Source organism: Alosa pseudoharengus, unplaced genomic scaffold (genome assembly GCF_046254945.1).
Source record: "Alosa pseudoharengus isolate Yale_2024_CS ecotype anadromous, Long Island Sound unplaced genomic scaffold, YU_APseudo_1.1 YU_APseudo_1.1_scf_14, whole genome shotgun sequence".
NCBI lineage: Eukaryota > Metazoa > Chordata > Actinopteri > Clupeiformes > Clupeidae > Alosa > Alosa pseudoharengus.
The window spans coordinates 8,726,210-8,749,174 of record NW_027468609.1 but is presented as its reverse complement, the minus strand read 5'-3'; the positions used below and the strand labels follow the sequence as shown (position 1 = coordinate 8,749,174).

At 41.8% G+C, this 22,965-nt stretch overlaps 2 protein-coding genes across 3 annotated transcripts in view; both read right to left on the bottom strand.

Annotated features, from left to right (window-relative positions):
* mcc (MCC regulator of WNT signaling pathway) overlaps positions 1–5,654 on the bottom strand; it is a 60,922-nt gene extending 55,268 nt beyond the window's left edge. Inside the window, exons 1-3 of the mRNA XM_076284960.1 lie at positions 5,280–5,654; positions 3,561–3,808; positions 2,256–2,491 (exon numbers count right to left, since the gene is read on the bottom strand). Of these exons, the coding sequence (XP_076141075.1) occupies positions 2,256–2,491; positions 3,561–3,808; positions 5,280–5,407 (612 nt within the window). The 5' untranslated portion in view covers positions 5,408–5,654. The remainder of the gene's footprint in view (positions 1–2,255; positions 2,492–3,560; positions 3,809–5,279) is intronic.
* A 5,957-nt stretch (positions 5,655–11,611) lies between these two features.
* rcl1 (RNA terminal phosphate cyclase-like 1) lies at positions 11,612–21,007 on the bottom strand. Of its 2 annotated transcripts, none has more exons than XM_076283736.1 (9): positions 20,816–21,007; positions 20,167–20,238; positions 19,614–19,789; positions 19,062–19,136; positions 18,721–18,845; positions 18,157–18,282; positions 17,714–17,867; positions 13,387–13,490; positions 11,612–11,949 (listed from the first exon to the last, which is right to left on the bottom strand). In XM_076283736.1, exons 1-9 carry the CDS (start codon positions 20,943–20,945, stop codon positions 11,796–11,798), a joined length of 1,116 nt encoding a protein of 371 aa, XP_076139851.1. In that variant the 5' UTR covers positions 20,946–21,007; the 3' UTR covers positions 11,612–11,795. The 2 variants fall into 2 exon arrangements, with proteins under 2 accessions (XP_076139851.1, XP_076139852.1); XM_076283737.1 differs by lacking the exon at positions 20,816–21,007 and adding an exon at positions 20,652–20,720.
* Positions 21,008–22,965: the final 1,958 nt, after the last annotated feature.

The window sequence follows — 22,965 nt, the reverse complement described above, 5'->3', positions numbered from 1 at the left end:
CTTGGCTCTCACAACACACCAGAGAGTCACTAGTTACCCAAGACAGCAGCCACTGTGAGAGGCAGCAAAACAACACAGAGACAAAGACAAACTCTGTGTGTGTGTGTGTGTGTGTGTGTGTGTGTACTGGAGCCTGGACCATTAGCCGCGCTATCACAGCCACTTACCCGGCCAGCCCTGTGAGGGATTGGGATGTTGCCTGATCTGTGGGTGTCAGGCTGTTCAAGTCTGAGCCAGAGGCCTAATAAATAGCAGGCCCTTTGAAACAAACTGATATCGCTCGGGCCTCCGAGGCCAGATGTCGTGAATGGTTTAAGGGCTTCCTGCATTCCAGAGGAGTTTACAAACCACCCCATTAAAGCGCAGGCCAACAAATGCCATTTGAGTTATGCGTCAGCTCCTAACGAGAGCAATGTTGCAGTGCAGGGCCACCACAGTGACAGCGGAGGACAATGTGCCTCGCTTTCCCAAAACGCCACAGGGTGATATGTGCATGCAGCAGTGGGGTACAGTAAAGGACACGCTAGACGACACACAGGTCATTCACAGCCCTCTGACCACTACTCTCACACCTTACTACCACCACTATGCTTACACCTTTGGCTCAAAACTGCAGGCACGCAGCCATGGCTGTCAGCTTCTATATATTAGCACATTGAGATTTGCACAGTTCTCTCCCACATCACAGGACTACAGTGCAGTCAGACAGGCTCCTGTGACTCTGAACTCGGGCACGTTTTCAGCAGGGCTAGAAAACTCATAACTCATAACTGAAGTCAGACTCCTGCAGCTCTCTGCTCTGTCACACCACTGCAGTCAAGTCAGACTCTTAGCTCTCAGTCTTAACCATGACAATCAAATTCCTGCAAGCCTCAGCTCTAACCCCCACCACCACCCACCCCACCCACCCACAGCAGTGTGCAGTCACACTCCAGCGACTGCCACGAGCGCCGCCACTGCTATGAGCTCTATGGCGCACAGACACACACACTTTCACACAGCCCTTGTTCCTACTCTCAGCTCCGTCACACACCCGTCATCCTGTCACACTCTTCCGTCACTCCTCCACTTCAGTGCTCCAGGCTTCCTCGTGTTCTCCCTTCCTCCACCTCCTTCTCCTCCCTCCGTCTCTCTCTCTCTCTCTCTCTCTCTCTTTCTCTCTCTGTCTCTGTCTCTGTCTCAGTGTGGTCATCCGTCCGTCTTGCTCCGTAGGCAGCCCCAGGCCACGGGCTCGCTGCCTGTCAAATGTAATCTACATGAGCCATCTGATAATGACACTGAGCCTCTGAATGATTTATGGGATCCATAGCAGGCCCGGTCGCACTCTTGAAAAGTGATAGGGAGACAAGGCTGCATGTTCAAAGTCGATAGATGGGATAAATAATAGATATGGGTGTTTGTGCCTGACCCTGATCAATGCCTGTCTGACAAAGGGGAGGCTGGGAATGGGAATGGGATTAAGCTGAAGTATTTAGTCACACAATATGGAAGTGAGGCATTACGAATGCGTGTTAGACATCCTTTTGTATTGCTTTCCGTCTCTCCCTCACTCTATGTGTGTGTGTGAAAAAGACTGTTGTGAGTTGTTCATTACACAGAAAAATACAAGCGTATGTGTTGCCACTAAGTTCAATGAGACAGTCTGGTGTGCATCTCTTCACCTTGTGTCAAGATGCTGCCCTCTACTGGATCACACAACGCACTACCAGTATTTCATGTAAAGAGATACCATCATAAAAACTTTTTTTCCAGAATAACGGGATTGTAGAAAGACCCCCCCACCATCAAAACCTCAACTGTAAAAAACACTTTTCTTCACAGATGCTATCACAGCCACATCCTTAAACGGTCTGACTTATTCATGAAAAGCTAGAACAAAAAAAGTAGATGTTTGTTTTACTTGATAACACTATAAAAGCCACCATTACTTGTATTTACATGGCATGAAGGCATCCCATAAACACTACCCACAGGCATCTCGAACACAGGGCCTGACCTAAACTTTATTACTGATCAGTCGCCGCATTCAGGCATCACGGAAATATAATTAGAATCGCCACAGAATAAATGCCACAACGTTGCCGTGACAACACAGCAGTGCGGTAGCTTTACATACATCCCCCATAGTGCAGACGGTATGCAGGCGTGAATTCATCATGGCTGCCGCGCTGGGGAGATCAAACACCCACGGAGAGCCCATACCCCCCCACACTCACACGGCTGAGAAGTACAAACACGGAACAGGATGTACTCACTGTGTTGGCCAGCTCCTGGTAGTTCCCCCCGACGCGACTGCCACTGTTCGTCTGGGCCAAGAGCTTCTCCAGGGCCGGGTGCTGGTCCAGGACACTCCCTGGCTGTTCCAGAAGTTTCTGCAGGACGGCCGCCTGCTGCTGCAAGTGCTGGGACTGCGGCCGCTGCAAGTCCGGGCTTTGGAGGTCCCGGGCCCCCGAGTCGTACTCCCAGCTTTCTCTGGCCCCTGACAGAGCCCCTGATGGGGAAGATCCAGAAACAAACTGGTGACTATCTTGAGCCTGAGGCAATGACACTTGCAAGAGAACTCAGCGGTCGGTCACTGTTATTACAAAACCCTAGGCCTAGCCACTGGATGACAGTAGGATGGATGCAGCTAGACTTGCGCCAGATCAGTACTGGTTTTCCTCCAATGTCAGCTGCCACCTGATACCTCTGCATCATGACACTCATATCACTTCAACAATTCTGCTAATTGTCTTCACCAAATTCTAGCCTTGATTCCAGACTTGTAGTCCATTGTGGATATGCATCATACCTAAATAGGTCATAAACATATTGCTCTATGGTAACACCAAATGTCCTCCTCTGATAAGAGTTTAGGAGCGTGTAGTAATCGTGTATGTACAGTATAATATTCCTGTTTTGAGGCCATACTGTACTTGACCGGATAAAACAGACACAACATTACAATTCCACCACCTGCTTCTTACACATTTCCTCTACGAAACTACTATAATAACCAACAGTTCCCTGTTTGCATTCTGTGGTTGAGTAACAGATTCTGACTACAAGCACAACATGTCTTCCACAAACCCTGCACATGCGTAGTGCCACAGATATTGTTAATATGACTTGACTACAAAAACAGCTTTCAGTTTTTCGGTTAACTTTCTGTTAAAGTGTTCACAAACATCAGAAACAAGAAAGAGGAAGTAGACAACTTTTCCGAAAAAGGAGCCATTTTTGGAACAAAGTCACTGAAACACAAAAGACCTCATCTATAAATGGGTTCAATTATGACTAATATAGTGTGTGTGAGAAAGAGAGATTCGGGGTGATGACATCTGTATGTGTGTGTGTTTTGGTTACAGCAAGATATGTGGGTAAACACACTAACATTGGGTATGTTATTAATGGTAAGAGAGGCACTGCTCGTTATATAGAATAGAATAGAATAGAATAGGTCTTTATTGTCATTGTAACAGGTACAACGAAATCGAAAGTGCTTTCATTTCCTTTATGAAACTACTATAATAACCATTATAATGGCTACGCCCTTCTCTGGCCCACAATGCCCTGCTTACCCAAGCTGTTCTCGCTGCTGGTGGGCCAGGAGGTGATGTGCTCGTGGCCGAGCTTGCGGGTGCCCGAGTCTCCGGAGTGGATCGAGAGTTGGCCCTCCTCCTTGCGGATCTCGCTCAGCAGTTGCATGCGGCAGCGGGTGAAGTCCTCGAAGGAGATCTTGCCCTGCTCATCCCCACCCAACTGGCACATGATCTCCGCCACCGAATCCTCCATGTTCAGCTGCCGGCACACCATCAGAAGGTCGTTCCTTGGGAGAGAAGGGTGACACAGAGAGAGAGAGAGAGAGAGAGAGAGAGAGAGAGGAAGCCAAAAAAAGGGAGGAAAGAGGAGATGGGGCAGAAGTAGGAGAAGAGGGTCATAATAGACAGGAGATGAAGGAAGAAGATAGAGAGAAGGATGGGGAGAGGAGAGAATGTTCAGAAAAGGAAGGGATAGAGAGGGTGGCAAAGGAAGAAGGAAGAGGAAAGAAGATAACAAAGGAGGAACAGAGTTGTGAGAAAGAGATGAAAAGGTGATGAGTTGGGTCAACAAATTGTACCAAATCAATCACTGCCCATATGCTATTAATATATTTGCTTTTGTTGATGGGGTCAGTTGGAGAAGAGATTATCCGTACCCCTTCTCTATCCAGAATGCTTGCAGTTGTGACTATTAGAAACCTCACCACTGACACTAAAAATAGCTTTAAAAAGGGTGTCATTTTCCTTGCCTAAAACAGGTATATTTCCAGAGAGAAGAGCACATTAAGCCTCATTACAAGTTTATAAGTGTCATATAATTAAAGACCACAAAGGTTACTGAAGCGCCAGTATGCACTAAGGAAAACTTCATAACTGCAAATCTCTACACTGAAGAGAAATACTGTGTGTATGGATGCTGAGATCTTTTTGGAGGCTGCGCACTCTCGCTATGCTAGGCCTTGCCACAAACACACCTTTGATGTTTCCCTGGCCCTAGCAACATCTCGAGACACTGACAGACAGATCAAAGGGCTACCTCTCTTTAGATCGCAATGAGAGTGAATGAAGACATCCGTAGGTAGGGGACTGGATCGCAGCCTCTGGCACTTTTGTGAAGACTTTCGTCAGCCAAATTTGTGTTTTAAATTACATTAACATTTAATATAGCGGAATAGCAGTCTCATACAGCAGAGAATATCGACTTCAATGTGTGTGTCAGAAAGTCTCATGGTGGCCGTGGCATATGTTCACTGGTTAGCTGTCTTAAAATAGCTCTACAAGCAATTACACTGCTAATGGATCACATCGGGACAAGGGTATGCATCAACTTCTTTGCGTGCCATGTTGCTTTTAGAAGGCTTCAGTGGAGGTTGCAGTGCCTCAGTCTATTAGCCTACAATTCATGTATTGTCTACAAGGTGGGCAGAATTAACGTTAAGCTTCACCACATAACCCGAGCTGGGCTGAATGATTATAGACTGTGTACTTAAACACTTTCTAGTTTTAAATAATAATGATTCCCCCACTGTTCCGTTTTGGGCATCGCATCTGTTGCTTAACGCTCACTGAAGCGGCATGTAGTCAACCAGCATTTCGATTGTTGTTGACTTTTAGTTATTTCTAACTTTAAATGACAAAAGCTTTAGGGAAAAAAGCAACGTTGACACAGCTGAGTGCATTTTCTTCGAGAAAACCCCTAAATGAATCACAGCATTCCATGATTGGCTTTGTATCCACCGTTACATTGCTTCATTTTACCTGCTAATGTAGCCATCTCCGTCGCCGTCGCAAGTCTGGAACAACCGTTTAATTCGCTCTTCCTCACCGGTGCTAGATGTGTCACTGCTGCCGCTGCTTACACTCACCTCCACCGCAGCCGCCGCCATGATCTAACCCGAAAAATGCTAACCCCTCTCTCTCGCTCAGCCTCTCTGAACTCCGCTTTTACGAAGTGAATATTCGACCAGTAAAAAAACCGAATCGCTCTATCATAGCAATACGGTCACTTAATAAACAGACGGCATATGTTTCACCATTTCGACGACAAAGTGCGATACAACTTCTAAAGTAAAGGAGAGTGAAGACGAGAACGGCGATACATAACTTTGAAAACTGTTGATGGAATGATGTCGAAGTGGGCTGGTCTCAAGGCTGCGCGCGGTGGCGTACAGCGAGTTTCATTTGATTGTTCTGAGGGACCGAGATTTTGGATTTTTCACACGTGTAGCCGTCCTTCGAAAAGGGCAATGGCATATGCAAACATTTTCCTCGTCGAATCCAGTCTCAGTAAAGCCTGTTTGGATTAGCAGCTAGAGATGTTCCGTCCTACAGTTAGGGCAGACATGTGAACGTTTTGCTCTGTAAAATATTGGTAGTTTGACTGTGACAGTTCATCTTGCTTTAGCTTAAATCCACGCAAACTAGACCAATTAGGTGGCTATTACCATGGCATCCCATGGATAAAAGTGCTGAAGTTGGGGCAGCATCAGTGCAAACATGACAGCACACAATAGTCTCCAGAGGTCATAAGGTTATAACTGGACCTCCTCACTATCATGTTAGTCATTCACTCAAATGGCAAGGTGGAGGTGTGAACACACCTGATTCTGCTGTAGTTCGTGCTCCAGGCTTATAATGAGCTCCCTTGAGGCATTGCATCATTTGCTCATACCACAGGGTAGCCTTGGTGATAAGCATTTGTCCAGGATAATCTCCAAAATGTAAAAATAAATTGCAATGCCTCTTGGCAATACAATTGTTATAATCCAATTCTGAAAATACATGAACAATATATTATGTTAGGATAATTGCATGGAAGGTCTACATTTCAAAATAAGTTTCACAATGATGACACAAAATACTACTGTGACCTATTTTTCAATTTAGATTAGGTAGTTTTAAAAAGCCACCTTTGATGACCTGACTACTTTTCCTACCTAACTAATAATTCTGAGTGAATACCAACCTTCAGAAAATAATCTATATCTGATAAGCAGAATCTTATGGTAATATACTAACATATCTGTAGGCCAATTATTTGAATATTTCATCCCAAAATATGTACTTGTGCTGTATAATGACTATATTGTATAATTTACTTACTGGCCTGTTGCCAATGTCTATTCCAAGTGTGTATTGAGAAATGCTTATTATAAGCATAAAAATATTTAAATTAGCACATTTCCAGCTTTACTAGTATCATGTTCAAATATCAAATAGATGCAACTTGCAATTCCTGGCTGTTGGAGGGCGCCAGAGTAACATTGTCAACAGTTAGGCCCTGGTGTCAAGTTTTTTTAACAATCACATCCTATCCCCTTACCAGGGGCGCAGGAGGCACAGGAGACGTGGGGGATATGTCCCCTGCAGTGCTGAAGAGACAACCGTCGTCCCCTTCACTTATAATATAATAAATATAATAATATAATAATATATAGGATTTGCGCTAACATATGTAAAACTCCCCATTAACAGCATCACATCACTAACCACAGCCATCTACAGTACTGTAAGACGGCACAATCTCATATTCACTCTGTTGGATATCTGAAGCCAGTTTGTCTACTAACATTCATAAAATAATCCAGGCTACTTGCTTAGCATAAATCATTCATCATCATCTTTATTTGAGGCAGGCTGGTATTCGAGGCAGGCTTTTTTAAATATTTCTAACCTGCATTTAGACATGCGTTTTGTTTGGAGTGGCATACCAGTAGGCTATCAAAAGCATGTTCGGTTTGGTTTGGGATTTAATTTACTTTTGGACTGTTTGATTATATTGTTAAATGTTGGGACTGATGGGCACTGAAATCTGGGAGATATTTGATGGTTCACTGTTAAGTTTCATGCAGTTGAGAAAAAGTGTCGGGATTTCCACTGCTGTTTATTGCGAGACAAGGCAGCCCTTCATTGAATAGGGGTTGTGCTGTAATGGAAACCTTTTTGCGTAGCCAAGTAGCCTAAATTGAGTTATTGTTTAATTATGCATGATTTAGTATAAAATTCGTAGGCTGGAATGCCTTGAGTCGCAACAATAGTGTTTAAATGTAGGCTTCAACCTCTTGCAATTAGCTCGAAAGGGACGGCAAGAGAATGAGCTTGAGAATGTGTGTTGGAGACCCATGGTAGAAAAACGACTTTTCTTTGCCAACCGTAGGCTGTTACTGTAATCCAACCAACATAATACAATACAATACAACATATAATAAAATATTGAGAAGAGGTGTTATTTCATTGACTTAAATTGAAACAATGTCTTCTAGTGGACTGATGGCAATTGTTGGTAGCCTATGGTAGGCAATTGTTACCCGTCTTGTATATGGGAACCTGCCTTTATTTGTCCTGCTATAAATAGAATCAATCCCGGGCATAATTTGAGGATTTATGGTAGCCTATAGTGCTCAACTCCTCCTGCTCAACATGACATTAGCTGTTTATTGATAACAAACTCAACTAGCCTACTTATCAACTCGTTTTCACTAGCCTAACTATAAAATACTAGCCTAGAAATCTAGACGCACCCTAGCGGCAGCAAGGGCTAGTCTAGCAACTCTCCGTTGGCTTGTGAGCTCGAAAAATTAAACTTCTATCAGGCCAATCAAATCGTGTATAGAGTCGTTAGGCGGGCTTAACATAATGATTGATGGCAGAGTTGCAACGGTTTGGCTTGAATTCCCTGCTACATAAATATTAACTGCAAACACACAGTAAAGAGTTAATTTGGTTTATACCAGACAATTTAAGTAGGCCTAACTAGGCTATTTGATCATGTAGTCTATGTTTGAATCATCGGCATGATGATTCATTCGTGGCTTCATAAAATATCAACATATCATGTTGCTTTTTTCTACCATTGGGCCAAGTAGTGACCAGTATTCTACCATTGGCCCAAGTGTGAAATAAATCTAAAAATAATAAATAAAAGTAGAATTGCACATAGCAAGAAGCTGGTCTGAGGGCAGATCTGGCGTTGTGCTCATCTCACAGTTTTCACCATTTTTATCAACAAATATTTTGAAAACAATCAATGGTGTTATCTTAATATTCTGGCAAGTTTTAAAATATGATGGCCAGAGGTGGCAATCCGATATCTGGAAATCTGATCCCACTATGGGTTTGTGTTCACAATTTGGTCCCCCTCACTTTCAAAATAGCTGCGCCCCTGCCCCTTACAATACACAGACAGACTTCTAAATATTATGTCCAACTAAATCTTCAGTAGCTATGTTTTCCCAAATAAATTCACATGAGAACACTCAGCCGATTAAATATTCCTTCCCCTGTACGGTGGTGTCTGATCACTGTGGTGTAAGTACAGTAAAGATCAGGGCGTCGCCAAATAATCTAACTGTCAGCAAAAACCCTCTTTGTCAGCTCCAACTGCTTTAGGGTAGAGTAGGGTTCTCTTCTTTAACCCCCCCCCCTTTTTTTTTTTTAAAAATCGGAAAACTGTAGATGTTGTCTCAAAAACCAAGTCATTGACATGAAAAGTAGCCTACAGTTTTTCTCAGTCGCTTTGGTGCTTTTCTCACATCACTAACATTTGCACAGCAGTTAGTGCATTTCTCAAAACAATTAGTGCAAACTGCAAAACCTAGTGGATAACCTGCAAAAGCATGTCACTTGCTCAAAATGGATAGTCCATTCCTCAAAAGCAAGTCTTCATGTAAATTAAACTGCCAGTGTCATCAAAATGAGAAGGCTTTACACCATCGTTTATGAACAAGATAGTCAAATGTCTTTGTCTTTGTTATTATGACAGTCTCACAGGGTTTTCCAAAAAAAAAAGGTCAGAACTCGGTGACACCTGAACATGCTCAAGACAGCACTATACACTACTTGTACAGCCATTTGAAAACTACAGTAAAGTTACACATTGCTGTAGTTAGGGGAGTAAGTGAGTACAAGACACTGAATAGGTACGTTTCACATGTTTACTCTATATGCTCTTTGCAATTCTACAGCATTGTTACAGAATTTGATAACTACTTCAACAATTTTGTATGTAATGACTCAACCAATGAAATGAAGACTATTAGTTTCATTGGGAATGACTATTCAGCATCCATAAGTATAGTTCATTTTGACTGACATGACATAAGCAAATGATAATGTTATAAAACAGCAGAGAATTGTACGAAAGCAACTGATAAATGTCCAAAAGCATTTGCAGTTTTTTCAGAGGAAGGAGAAATTGCTACTATGATGTGCAAAAATGACTAAATGTTGTGGAGGTTGAACTAGGCCTATTAGTTATGAGAATTTTTTGGATTCATTCTGATCTGAGAAAAGCACCAAAGCAACTGAGAAAAACTGTAAACTGCCCTTCAACAAAGGACAATACAAGTCTGCATCCATGCTATAAGGAGAGAGAGGGATCTGTCAGTTTTGCAGTTAAATGTGTTCCCTATTTAATTCATGAAGCCATTTTAATAATCTCTTGTAAATAAAGTACCTGCGTTCCTTTTTGCCATTCTAGGATGTGATGCATGGGCAGATAGTAAGAATTGTAAGGCATTACCAATACAATTTCAGTAATATTTTACTCGGTACAATTCTCAGTAACTGAAGTTACTTTGCTTTTTAATCCAAAATTGAGAAATGCTTAATTGGCACCAGAGAAGATTATCCAAGAATTAAAAAAGTCATCTATGCTGGTCCTGGAATTTGATTGCCTTGTTTAGATGACTGTAGAAAGGGAATTTGAGTTATCTCTGCCATTCATGCAACAGATCTAACATGGTTAGGCTATACTTCTCATTTCAAGCAGTGAGAATAAATGTTGCTTTTACAAAGATCGTAGCCATTATTCTCAAACTATTTGCATTAAGTCTACACCACTGTAAGTGGAAGGAAAGGCAACCAGCAATGATGAAAACCATTTAAAGTCAACATACAATTTCACTATGGCTATATTTTACTATATTAAGTTGTGAGTGACCTTTGGCCTTTGGGGCCTACATTGTCCCATGAGCCATAACTGCAACCATTATATTGTTCTTTTGTTAGCCTTAAGCCTAGCTCAGTCATTATGCCATACCACATCACCTCCTGCCGTGTAATGAGCTGCATTGAACACATGAAGATCTATTGAGAACACCAAATCCATATTTCCTGTTATTTTGGTGAAAGTAATGTAAACGTAGTGTAATGCCTTACAATTCAAAGACAGTAACATTGAACACTGCCCATATTGGAGCAGCTTAAAGATATCCGACACCAAGCCAACAGGACATCAGCAGCAGCTCAAACCCATATCTAACCCACATAGAGGCAAGGCCTTGGGCTGGTACTACACTATAGACCTATGGCTACTCAATGTAATGAAAATACTATGTAATTAAAGACCTTGAGGTCCAGAAGTTCACACGTTGGTAAAATTATTCCTTTAGATGGCTTTTTCCACTATCATCAACTGCATGTGCACGGTCAGCTTGTTTGGTCAATTACGTTTTCTGTACAATGTCTGCATTGTACAGTGAAATGTGATCAATATATACAGACAGTAAATATATCAATATGTTATTGTACCATCTTTGACATAGTGTATGTAGCTTCTGATCCCAGTCTTCAACGGAGAAGTTTTCTAAACAGAACTCCTTCTGTATTAAAGGTGAAATATCTACTTTCTGAGATTTTGTTTTGTCAGTGAATTGTTACCATACTTGTTTATGCCAAATGAATAAATGTAAATGTTATACTAATGAACTATAATGCACAAATTGAGCTAGTTACACCAAAACTAAACCACTAAGGTGTACAGTGGCTATTTCTTCACATACTATTTTTGCCACACAATTAACTCAGTTGTGTGTGAAATTAGAGTTAAACAGCTTTAATGGTGGCTATTTCTGGAAAGAGACGGTTGCGTACAGTGAGATATATATACAGCTTAAAGTGCTTGGAAAGAAGTTCAATTGTAGGTGACCTCTGAAACATCCAGCGATCTAAATCAAATTTCACACATGTGAGTGGACTATAACTGGTGGTAGAAGGCATGTGAAGGATATCATTCAGTCCTCCTTGTTCTTTGATGGTTTTCTAGAAAACCCTGCTGCCTGGATACACCAAACAAGATGTTCACACAGGTATGTATAAAAAAAGATGTGTATTTCATGTCTGTAGCATTTCATTGTTTGAAACCAAAACACTTACAAAGTTGATGACTTTCTATACAAAGATTATACTCAATATAAATATTAAGCAAAAAAAGATGACATGTCCCATATTGTGCCCCAAGTCCTGTTACAGTTCAACTGGATGAAAACCATGCGCTTATTTGATGGTCTTGCTAATATTAGTGTAGCCAGCTCCAACGCAGGTCATTAACACCTTCTCCCCTCCTTTACTCTCTTCCTCATCTGGACTCTTGGTTTCAATCTTGAACATGATCTGGAAGAAATCTCTGACGTGCCTCAGGAACTCTATCCTGTGAGGGGGAGATGGAGAGGGAGAGGGAGAGAAGACAGTAGGTATATTACCAAAGACTAATGAAAAACATGTTGAGACCTGTTGTCTGCACCTGGAAAAACAACAGTAACATTCAACAGATGTATACATCAAATGCTTTTTATTAGGTAGAGACGAGTCAGTGGGATATACTGCTTTACTGGTCATACAAATATTTTATTTGTATTAAATATAATTCCTCTTATCAAATCATATTTTGACTTATGTTTTGAGTCATTTCAAAGTACCCATTAATTGCAATAGGCAATTAATGGATACTTTAATTTGCATTCCGTGGTGTCTGACAAATTTCAGCAGGGCATGATGTTTCTTTTTACCTGCAAGAACACAACAAAGAATTCAGGGAAAAAAGGAGTTATTGAATGGAACACTTTGGAATGGAATGATTCACAGGCCACTGCCAATACAAAAACATTGCATCAGACAGGGGGTTGAGCAGCTTCATGTGAATGAGTACATGGCAAACAGCCACTCTGATGGAATCCTAATACGGGGAAAGACAGCGTACCTTTGGCTTTGGGCTGCCCACTGACGTAAGGACTGACCCGCAGCGAGCCAAAACCTGGGACACGCTGTGCCCAAGAGTAACCTTAGCCTCACAACCACAGGTCACGCTGAGCAGGCATTGTTGACACACAACCATGCATGTCAACAAATCGGCAGCATCCAAATACACTGAAAAACATTGATGGTAACCATGGTAATGGGCTGTTGCCAAGGATCAATGTGTGAGGTTTCCCAGGAAGATGGAACCAGATAATGTTTCTCTGGGAGGAGAGATGGAACAGTATTGCGATGGCACTGCCAATCTTCAGTTATCATAGTACTGTACTTGGCAGGAACACAGCACCGGTACCATGATAACTGAAAATGGACAGTTCACAGTCCTAGATGGCTGTTCTTATGGAGAACATCATAACACACAATCAACATCAATGTGTTTCCCATAACTCATCTTTGTAAAGGAAGAAACATTTTAAACAATACTTTAGGGTTGTTTTATTAAAAGGCAGTCTGTATATCATTTACTTCTGAAGAGAATTATACTGAGGTATCTTTGCCTGCAACTATACTTTAATCAACCACAATACACAGGTGCTTCTGTCATAGTCTATTCCCATACTGTACCCAAGAATCTAAAACTTAATTTCTCAAACTCTCTCACTACTCATCCTTGCTTAATTACATTTTCTTCACCTCTATGGATTAATTCAAACTACAAACCCACCCAAACTGTCCAAGTTTGACCCAGGAACTGTGGATCACAGGTCAGATGCGAATGTTAGATTTTTCTTTGCCATGTAAGGGCCTGTTTACCAGCCCAGCCCTGCGTTTCCTCTGTGATGAGGGACCTTTGGATGTTGAGTGGGCACTGAGGGGGGAGGTGGGGACTCACGTGTAAGGGGAGAGGGGGCCCAGAAGTATTTTGGACACGTCCTGCTGGCCCAGAGTCATGTAGAGGAGCGCCAGGCTCTGATTGTTCGAATCCACGCAGCCACCCTGGAAATCACACATGAAGAAAGAAAAATTGTTAAAACGAGACAGACAGAAAAACACTAAGAGAGTGGCAAAAAACTTGCACGACATGCTACCGTAGTCATGAATCCACCAAACACCCAACAGTGCGCTTTTGCACACAAATATATTTAGAAGGGGGAAAAAAAACTTCTTCTGATATTAATGGAAACCCCATGGAAAGTATATGAAAAACCAATGACTTCAGCTACCTCAACTGCTACTACTGCTTATCTAGCATGAATGAGGGCCAGCACTAAGCATGTTCTGTATCTTATCAGGACAGAGTCAAAGGGTCATATCCTCATTGTAGTCATTCAAGAAAACACGACAGCTGAAGACCAGATAGAACAAAACCACATTTTCATGTCCATTTCAAATTACTTACAGAGAAGACCAAAAGCGTTCCTTAACAAACTTTGTAATTAAATAATGAGAATGCACTCTCCCCCCAATTTGCCATATGTCTGTTCTGGTGGCATGTTGACCAATGGTGCCACTCTAAAGGGTAGTCTAGATAGGAGCCCGTCCATGTGACCTCATCTCTGGCTAGGGCTGACAGCTGGCCATCCATGAATATAATTCAATCATGTAATTACGTAATCATATCAAAGAACTGAAGATGCTTTCTTTACCCAATCGTCCAGCTATCATCTGATGGGATTTCTAACTAACTCTAACTATGGACGGAGTGATCGTATCCAGGTTGTGCGTTTTGACATACTGATGAAAACATTTGATATTTAGTTAAATAACTTAACAAAAGGCTTAACTCTGACAACGGAACATCTCGCTATCCCAACAAAGTCAGCTCGCAAAGAAGCAATGCAAATGTAGCACAACTGAATTTAACTAAAAAAGTCAAACTGGTCAGAACACTTCAGATCGAATGTTTTAGGTATTACATTCTTGTGAGATTCGTTTCCAAGCAAAGTCGCAGCATTCAGCTCTCTAGGCCGGTGAATCATAAACTCCAGTACTTACCAACTCGTCTGGCCCCTCTCCTCTGAAGTACCTGTGTGCTTCAACACATGCACCAGTCTCTCAACCCCCCATTAAAAGAACTGGAGATAACACACAGGTGTACTTCTCAACTGTCACAGCAAACATCGCCAAAAGCCCCCAAAATCCACAGCTCGAGGGGCCGTAACATGAGTAGCCCCCGTCAGCACTTGCATTTCAGCTGCCTTCTCTGTGGTTATATAAGCCTAACATTGGATCCTGTGACTCTGCATTTACTCTTCTGAGTGACGTCTGTAATGGAGGAGGGTGAAGAAGGTGAGTCGATGAGGGGGGGAGAAGAAAAAAAAAAAGATTTCACGTGAGACTCATCATATCTTGGCATCTCGCGGTGTCACTGATATGGTGAAATTCAATTAACCGGCTCACATTGAAAGCCATTGTGGCGCTCGCACAAGTCCTCGCCTCACGACGCAGCCATGGGATCGTGAAATTAGTTCAACAGAAAATCAAGGCAATTAAGCCGAACAGCGACGAGCTGTATCGAGCTGCCATCAAAGTTTAAGCCGAGTTAAGGTGCAATGAACCACTAGTCTTCCGTAATGGCACGTCATCTGTCCAAGTTACCACAGAAGTACTGTCAAAATCTTCATGAAATTATGCAAATTCACACCACAGAGTTTCCTCATAAATCGAAAAGTTATATAGGTTATCATCGCTCAGGAAAAAAAAATAATAACATAACCCTCATAACCATGGCACAAGAGAGACAGCGATTAGGTTACCATCCCCCATATTAGGACAAATACTGCATACACAGACCAATATGGCACCTGAGGATACTGGCTGACAGAATGCAGGAAGATCAAAACAAGACTCTTTCAAGACTGACGCAACCTCAATTACTTCAGAGGCATGCTGAAACTATACCTTAACAAGTAAAATAAGACAATTTCACACAGAGTTGAACACAAATGCATGCAATTAAGCTATGCTGTTTAGTTTAGTCATCCTTGTCTTGTATGTCACGCTAACTGGGATATAAATATTTGTTTTGAGCACAACTTACATCTGCTCCAGCTGGTTATCCCACCACCTCTCCCCAATCTGTGTTCAGAAGCTCCTGTTTACTACACATCCTGACCAAAAGTAGGCCTACTTATTAACCAGTGAACAAACACACATAAGCGTGCCACACACACACACACACTCATAACGGGCACAGGCTTGTCCCATCTGGTGTCCTCTTCAAACATTAACTTTTCTCCCAAAAGCACTCTTCAACCCCCCCCCCACCCCCCCGCCCTCAGCCTGCTCCCCCCCCGCCCTCAGCCTGCTCCTCTCTAGCCAATGAGGTGAGCCCTTATGCCGAGAGTCCAGGCTGCGCTGCTCCACAATATTGTGCATTCAGAGAGGAATCATCAGATTCTCCTGACTAACACGACTCACATGCTCCTGACAGACATGGCTGACCAAAACAATCAGTAGCATAGCCTCACGTAAGAGGAGTTCACAAACAGAGAAGAGGAGCTCATAAACAGTTTCACAGGCAGTACACATCTATATTTATAGTTTTTGTGTTTGTTGTTCTGTTAGTGTACAAATGCGACATTTACTGTGAAAAAAATATTGCTAAACTTCTGTTTAGTGTGAATACATTAGATTACTTAAAGCCTATTAAAAGCTCTGTGTCAGCAAACAATGGAAGCAGTTAATCACAGAATTGCTGAGTGTTATGCTCCTTACTTAACACATACAGACACACACCAACACGGTCGCTCTGTCCCTCGGTCACACATCCATCCACACACAAACACACCCACCCACCTACAGACACACACCTACCTACCTACCCACCGACCAACACAGACATACATACAGATACAGACACAGACACAGACACAGACACAGACACACACACACAGACACCACAATTTAAGTCATGAGTGCTTCTCAGCCCACTGTTCTTACAAAACATGTTTACTTGTCCACTGCTTGGGATAGTGATCCAGAGCTGACAAATAGGCCAAAAAAAAAAAAAAAAAAATTACTCATGCCCATAATATTTCCCAGCTGGCTTTATGTGTGACACGTATACAGAAACCTCAAAGTGCTTGTCCTCTTGCCAGGGTCGTCAGTCGGCCCATCGACACAGTCCGTGAGTCTCACAGGGCAGTGACTCAATCACAGCAGGCCACAGTGCTGGCCCTGTTTGCGCACATTCCCCACCTAACGACGGGTACAGGACTCAACACACAATCCATCTGTCTGTCTGCCTGCCTGTCTGTCTGTCCATCCGTTCTTCTCTGCCACGCCCTCCTTATTTTTACATACACAGGAATGAACTTCATGAACAACTTCGCTATACTACTTGGTATCAGTGCTTATGTGATAGCCTAGATGCTAATGCTACTGAGACAGAGTACACTTTGGGAGTTTGTTAAGTTTGGCAACCTACTGAAAGATAAAGTCTTGCGCGTCTCTTTATGACACTTTGTGAGCAAGTGTCTCCCAAGTTCAAATGAAACATGGTAATTGGAGTGCACACATCTGTTGAGTGGGATCCTGAGAGGCCTTATGCAAATCAGCAGGATCATGCAAATAGCACCTTCTGTTACTTGCTGAGGATGCAAAAGAATCCACTGCGCTATGCAAAAAAAAATAGTCAAGACCAATTAAAACATCAGCCAAGGTACCTCACAGCTTCTAACATCTGACCTGTTATGCACACAGCCATTTAATCCTGGCCCTCAACAGTACAGTCAAATGGCTGTTTCTGCAGAACCTGTTAACTTCTGTTTAAGACACATTACATCTCAATGATAATACTTTCTGATTATACAATCTGCTCTTGTGAATCTGTGAATTGTGAATCTAAATGTTACCTGTTTTGCTTAGGTCTCCCCTGAATGTATTCTGCATATTGTTTTATGGCTCATTATATAGCATTAACTCCATGACACCTACGTACCAGAGCCGTATAAAGGTACCTTTATACGGCTCTGCTACGTACCATATGGTTCACTGGCATCAATTAGGCTGTGTTTTATGCACAGAACAGCATATGAACTCAATGCAAAGTTTATTTGCTCAATCTATTATAATCTACTACCTCATCTATCCTACTCTAGAATCTACTACCCTATCTAGCATTAACCAGACAAGACAGGACTAATGCACAGGTAATCACTGTCTAGAAAAGATGACCTTGATATGAGACATGAAGCCATGCCCTCTAGAATACCCACTCGATAGACTTCCTCCAGGAGCAGCTTGGCACACGCCTTCCCCAGGTCCTCGGGCAGCATGGGCTCTTGACCTTGTGGCGGAGACACCATCTCTGCAGCCAGAAAGGTCCCATTCAGAGTCTCAGCAACCAGAGTAAGTCCAAAGCCTGGAGATCTGAGGCACAAGTCAGACACAGGAACACAGTCCCGTGAAGTGAATACAAGGGGTTGAAATATTTGTGACAGATTTTTTTTTTTTTTTGTAAGAATTTTATTAATAATGACTTTTAGTGTGTTTAGCAACCCATAAATAAATAAATACTAAAATAGTTGTCTATAAGTACAGTACATGATCCATTTGACATTTGAAAATCAAAGTTCTGTCTGTGTTTTCTGAATCTGACTCCCCCTGCTGGTTAGAGCTATGAAAGACATCAAGGTAATCAAGGTGTGAAGGGACGTACTTTCCCGAGTTAGCCCCTTTCATATGGTCTGTGTAAATGTAAATATCTGGAATAAACTTGTTCAAGATGCTTCTTGCAGAGTCCACAATCCTGTTGGCCATCTGTGGAGAGACTCTGACAGAGTATCTGTGAGGCGTTTGAGTCAAGGGGCAGACAGTAGTGGGAGAGAGTAGTGAAAGAGAGTAGTGGGAGAAACTTCTCAAGTGGAATTCAACACAGCTAAACTCCATAATAATATTAATAATAATCGTTATTTGTATAGCACCTTGTATACAAAGAATGCAGCTCAAAGTGCTTTACATTTGGAACATGTAAAACAATAATAAAGAAGAGTCATTATCAGTCATTCATCTTCGTTGCAGTGGCTGTTTATGATCCAATCAGCATTGCAAATCTATGCTTTTGTCAGCTGAACCTAAGAAGGGGCATTGTATGGAATTCACTTTGCTGCGGGGAACACACAGCCTGGCACCGTACACACACAATGTTGCCTGCTAGTTCATTTTAGATGCAAGATTTTGTCAAATAGTTGTTGGCTAAGATCAAGCCAGTTCGAAAGGATACGCTGTTCCCCGAATTCTCTTAATCTTGCCTGGGTCAGATAACTGAACGGGTCGAATGGTGCGCTTGACCGGACAGGTAAAAAGAACCTCTCCACCACCACCTGGGGCCATACCCCTCTTAGTCACCTAAACATAAACAATAATAGAAACACAGCGTAAGACAAAATTAGCAAACAAATGTCAAATCAAATGGTCAATACATAAACTTCTAAATTTACAACACAAGCCAGTGCTGTAATTACAGAAAAAAGCTAGTCTGGTTACTCAATTCCAATTCATCATTACAATGTAAGCACAAAGAAATGGACTAAACTCAAATTAATTTTAAAACTACACTGTTACCTTTATTTCCAGACCCTCTCCATCAATCCCAAACTTCTTCATAAGTGGAACAGAAGTTAATTTGAGGAGATCAACCTAAAGGCATAGAGGGTGGAATGTTTTACACGTGATTTACATAAACCATACCACGCACATAACATTTTGAATGGCACTCAAACATAACTCTACAAGTGCTTTCAAATATGGCATGATGTCAAGAGAGTGTTTGTCTGAGAGAACAGTTACACTTTTGAGTTTCACCCTAGATGCACCACACATTGCTTGTCAATTAAGATTAACTGTGTTACACATCAACAGGAATGCGTTTGTGATTCTGTCAGGAATGAACATTTGACTTCATACATTCAAAGATGTTTTAAAGAAAGCTTGTTTGTTAGGCCGCTTTAAAACTCTCTCAACCCAAGTCAGCCTGGATATCAATTTGCCATAATCACATCAGGCTACCGCAACCATATAAGTCCACATAACCAGGTAGGTCTTATATCAATCCTTCTGGCTACTATTACCCAAACTGACACACTGTTCTCTTTTAGCCTAGAGAGAGAAACTCACAGATGGGTCTTTCTGGTCATTGGTGACCCCCTTCAGCACAGCCCGGAGTGAGTTCTTCATGAAGGGGGCGAGCATGATCAGTGGTTCCAGGTAGTAGCCCACTGACCGCTGTGTGTTGCACTCGTGCTCCACTGAGCCTCCATACAGCAGACCAGGCTGATAGAACAGGACAGTACCTGCAGGGAGGAGGACACCAAAGATAAGAGTATAATATCACTGGTACACAAGAAGTATTTTCTAAAAAAAAAATACAATTATGGAAATGAAAAGGTAGGCAACACAAATAAAGCTAAATATATATATGCACGCAAGAAAACGTCCAGACAGACAAAAGGACAACTAGGTAAATATTGTTTACGATGGATAACGCAGGGAATCGTCAATCCAATCAATCCAAATGAGCGCATGATCCAAACCAAAGGAAGCAGAGCAAACGTTGCAAAGACCAGAAAGGTGGTTCTATAGGGTGGACTCAATTTACCAAATAGCGTTTCATGTTGATTAGTAGTGAAAGGAAGGCAGGATAGCCAACGCATTTCAGGACAAAACTTACCTGTTTGGTTTATTTCGATTCGGGAGCCATTGGTTATCTTGTCCAAAAGTCTTATGAAACTCGCTTCAAAATCTGTAAGGTAAATATTATTCATCACTTAGATTATATGCACTAATAATAACCAGTGGGTTTTTACTTTTCGATCAACGCTAGAACTACTAGGAAAACTACCAAGACCTCTGCGAAGTCTTCCAGATCATTATGCGCAAGTAGCGACATCAATGCTGCAGTTAAGTTGTGGCGCATTCAACTTTTAGAGATGCCCATCGTAAACTGTTAAAACAATACATGAATACGGCATTCACGTCACGATCAGTGTTATCCCCGCAAGCGCCAGCTTTACATGTAAGTTTACAGTATCCAGCACTACACTGGTCAGGTAACGTGAACGTGTAACGTTAACATGCTTGATCAACAGATAGCTTCCCGCGAACATAACATTGCACCTGTTTGCAAAATCAACAACAACGAAAACTTCTACCTACGTGCTACATTTAACCAGTGAGGAACTACTCGAACAATATGATAGCTTCGGGTTTGAGAAGTCCAGGTAACATCTGGAAGTGTGCTGTCTTGCCTCTGATATTACAGCGACGTCACATACTTCTAGCACTGTGCTAACGAGCTAGCTGTGTTTCTTTTCACTTACCGCGCAACCCTGGATTGTCATCTTTGGATCTTATATTTCGTATTTTCACCCGCTTCCCACTTAGAGTTGATAAAATCAATCTTTGTCTAAAAAAATTACAGCCCTCGTAAGTTAGCCCCTGGCTTGCCATGTTGTTGTTTCTGCGTGGACATCCACGTGTTTCACGAAAGCTCCGTGGCTGAGGGTGAAGGGTTAAAGACTACGGCTACCCGCGAGGCTCAAAACACGCCGACGGAATATTGCACAAACACAAAGCAATACCAGTAGACGGGCTCTGGCAATACTAATAGTAACCACATCGTGGCACCAAAAACTCGTTATTCAAATTCCATCAGGAAAAAACAAATTATGCAAAATAAAAGGGCAATAAGCATTGCCGTAAAACAATGTCTCAGATGTAAGAGGTGGTAGATTCAGTTTGTTTGACGTTTACACTTGTACGTGTACAAATCTATTTTATAATACTTAGCTTATAGCTCAACATATGAACACATGTTACTATGTTAAATACAAAATCTGATTAAGAAGAAAACACATATTCATCAAGTAATCACCACTTAACTTATCATTAACTATCACCACTTAACTTATTAACAAAATAGGGTTCTAACAGGGGGTAATTCTCTCCATGGAGTAAATAGTAGCCTATATGCTAAAACTGAGCAGGTTGGTCAGGTTCATCCAATCAAGACATAAGTATAACTCTGTTGATCCCGTGAGGGAAATTTGGTCTCTGCATTTATCCCAATCCGTGGATTGGTGATACAAACTCAGCACACAGTGAGGTGAAGCACACACTAATCCCGGCACAGTGAGCTGGCTGCAACAACAGCGGCGCTCGGGGAGCAGTGAGGGGTTAGGTGCCTTGCTCAAGGGCACTTCAGCCGTGCCTACTGGTCGGGGTTCGAACCGGCAACCCTCCTGTTCCAAGTCCGTAGCGCTAACCAGTAGGCCACAAATGCCCTCAAATGTGTTTGGTGTGTTCTTCTTCAGACAGTTCATATTTCCACAGTAGCTTTATGGGTCCGTGTGGGAGGCCATACAGGGTTTCCTCTCATTGAATGAACATCCATTAGCAAACACAGTGCATTCTGTATAACAGGAAGTGTCCCAATAGTCTGTGCCCAGTGGAGGACTAAGCTTTTCTTTGTATTCTGTGAGAACACCTTGAAGACATTAAACAATTTTAAGAAGGCTAGCATGCCACTTTTTGCAAAAGACCCAATTTCAAGAGATAACTAAACCCTTCATTTATCTTCTGTCAGTGAATGATGTGTCTTGATGGCGAAATGAAAGCCCTATTGTAATTGTAATTATGAGTGTCGTTATTGTCTGGCCAATACTTGACAGGGTTGGGGAGTTACATGTAGCCTAACAAAGTTACATAATCAGTTAGTCATGAGAAAAATGTGTAATTAAATTACAGTCACTATTCAAAATATTGCTGATTACAAATATATTACATCCAAATAGTTTATTGGATATCAGACCAAAAATAAAAAGCTAGTGCTCATTTGAAGGCATTACATCTTAATCAGGGTAGCTAATAAACCCTAACACAGATAAATGCAAATAAAACAGACTGACAACTTGCAAATCTCGTATATAGCTGCAAAAAGGACACAGATAACAACTGTTGAAAATGACAAATTTGACTATTTCATGGAAAATATGTTTATTTTCAATTTGATATCAGCAACACGTTTCAAAAAAAGTTGTGACGGGCACAAATGCTGGAAAAGTGGTGTGATAAAGACAACAGGAGGAATATTTCACAACTAATTAGGGTAACTGACACATGGTTGACTGTAAAAAAGAGCATCACAGAGAGGCAGAGTCTCTAGAAGTAAAAATTTAGAGGTATTCTTTACTCTGTGTAAACCTGGACAAATGATGAATAATTATAATGCTTCTTAACATTAAGCGAGGTATTTGGGGATTTCATCATCTATAGTATATAATATTATTAAAATATTCAGAGAATCCAGAGAAATCTTTCCCCAAGGGACAGACCTCAGATGGCACTGTATTTAAAACAGACCTGTTTTTTAAGTCATGGGCTCAGGAAAACTTCCGATTTTTTTCGGGTTTTTTCTTGAAAGATTGGAGTCTTTTAACTAATGCTCCCATTCAAGCTGTACTCAAAAGAC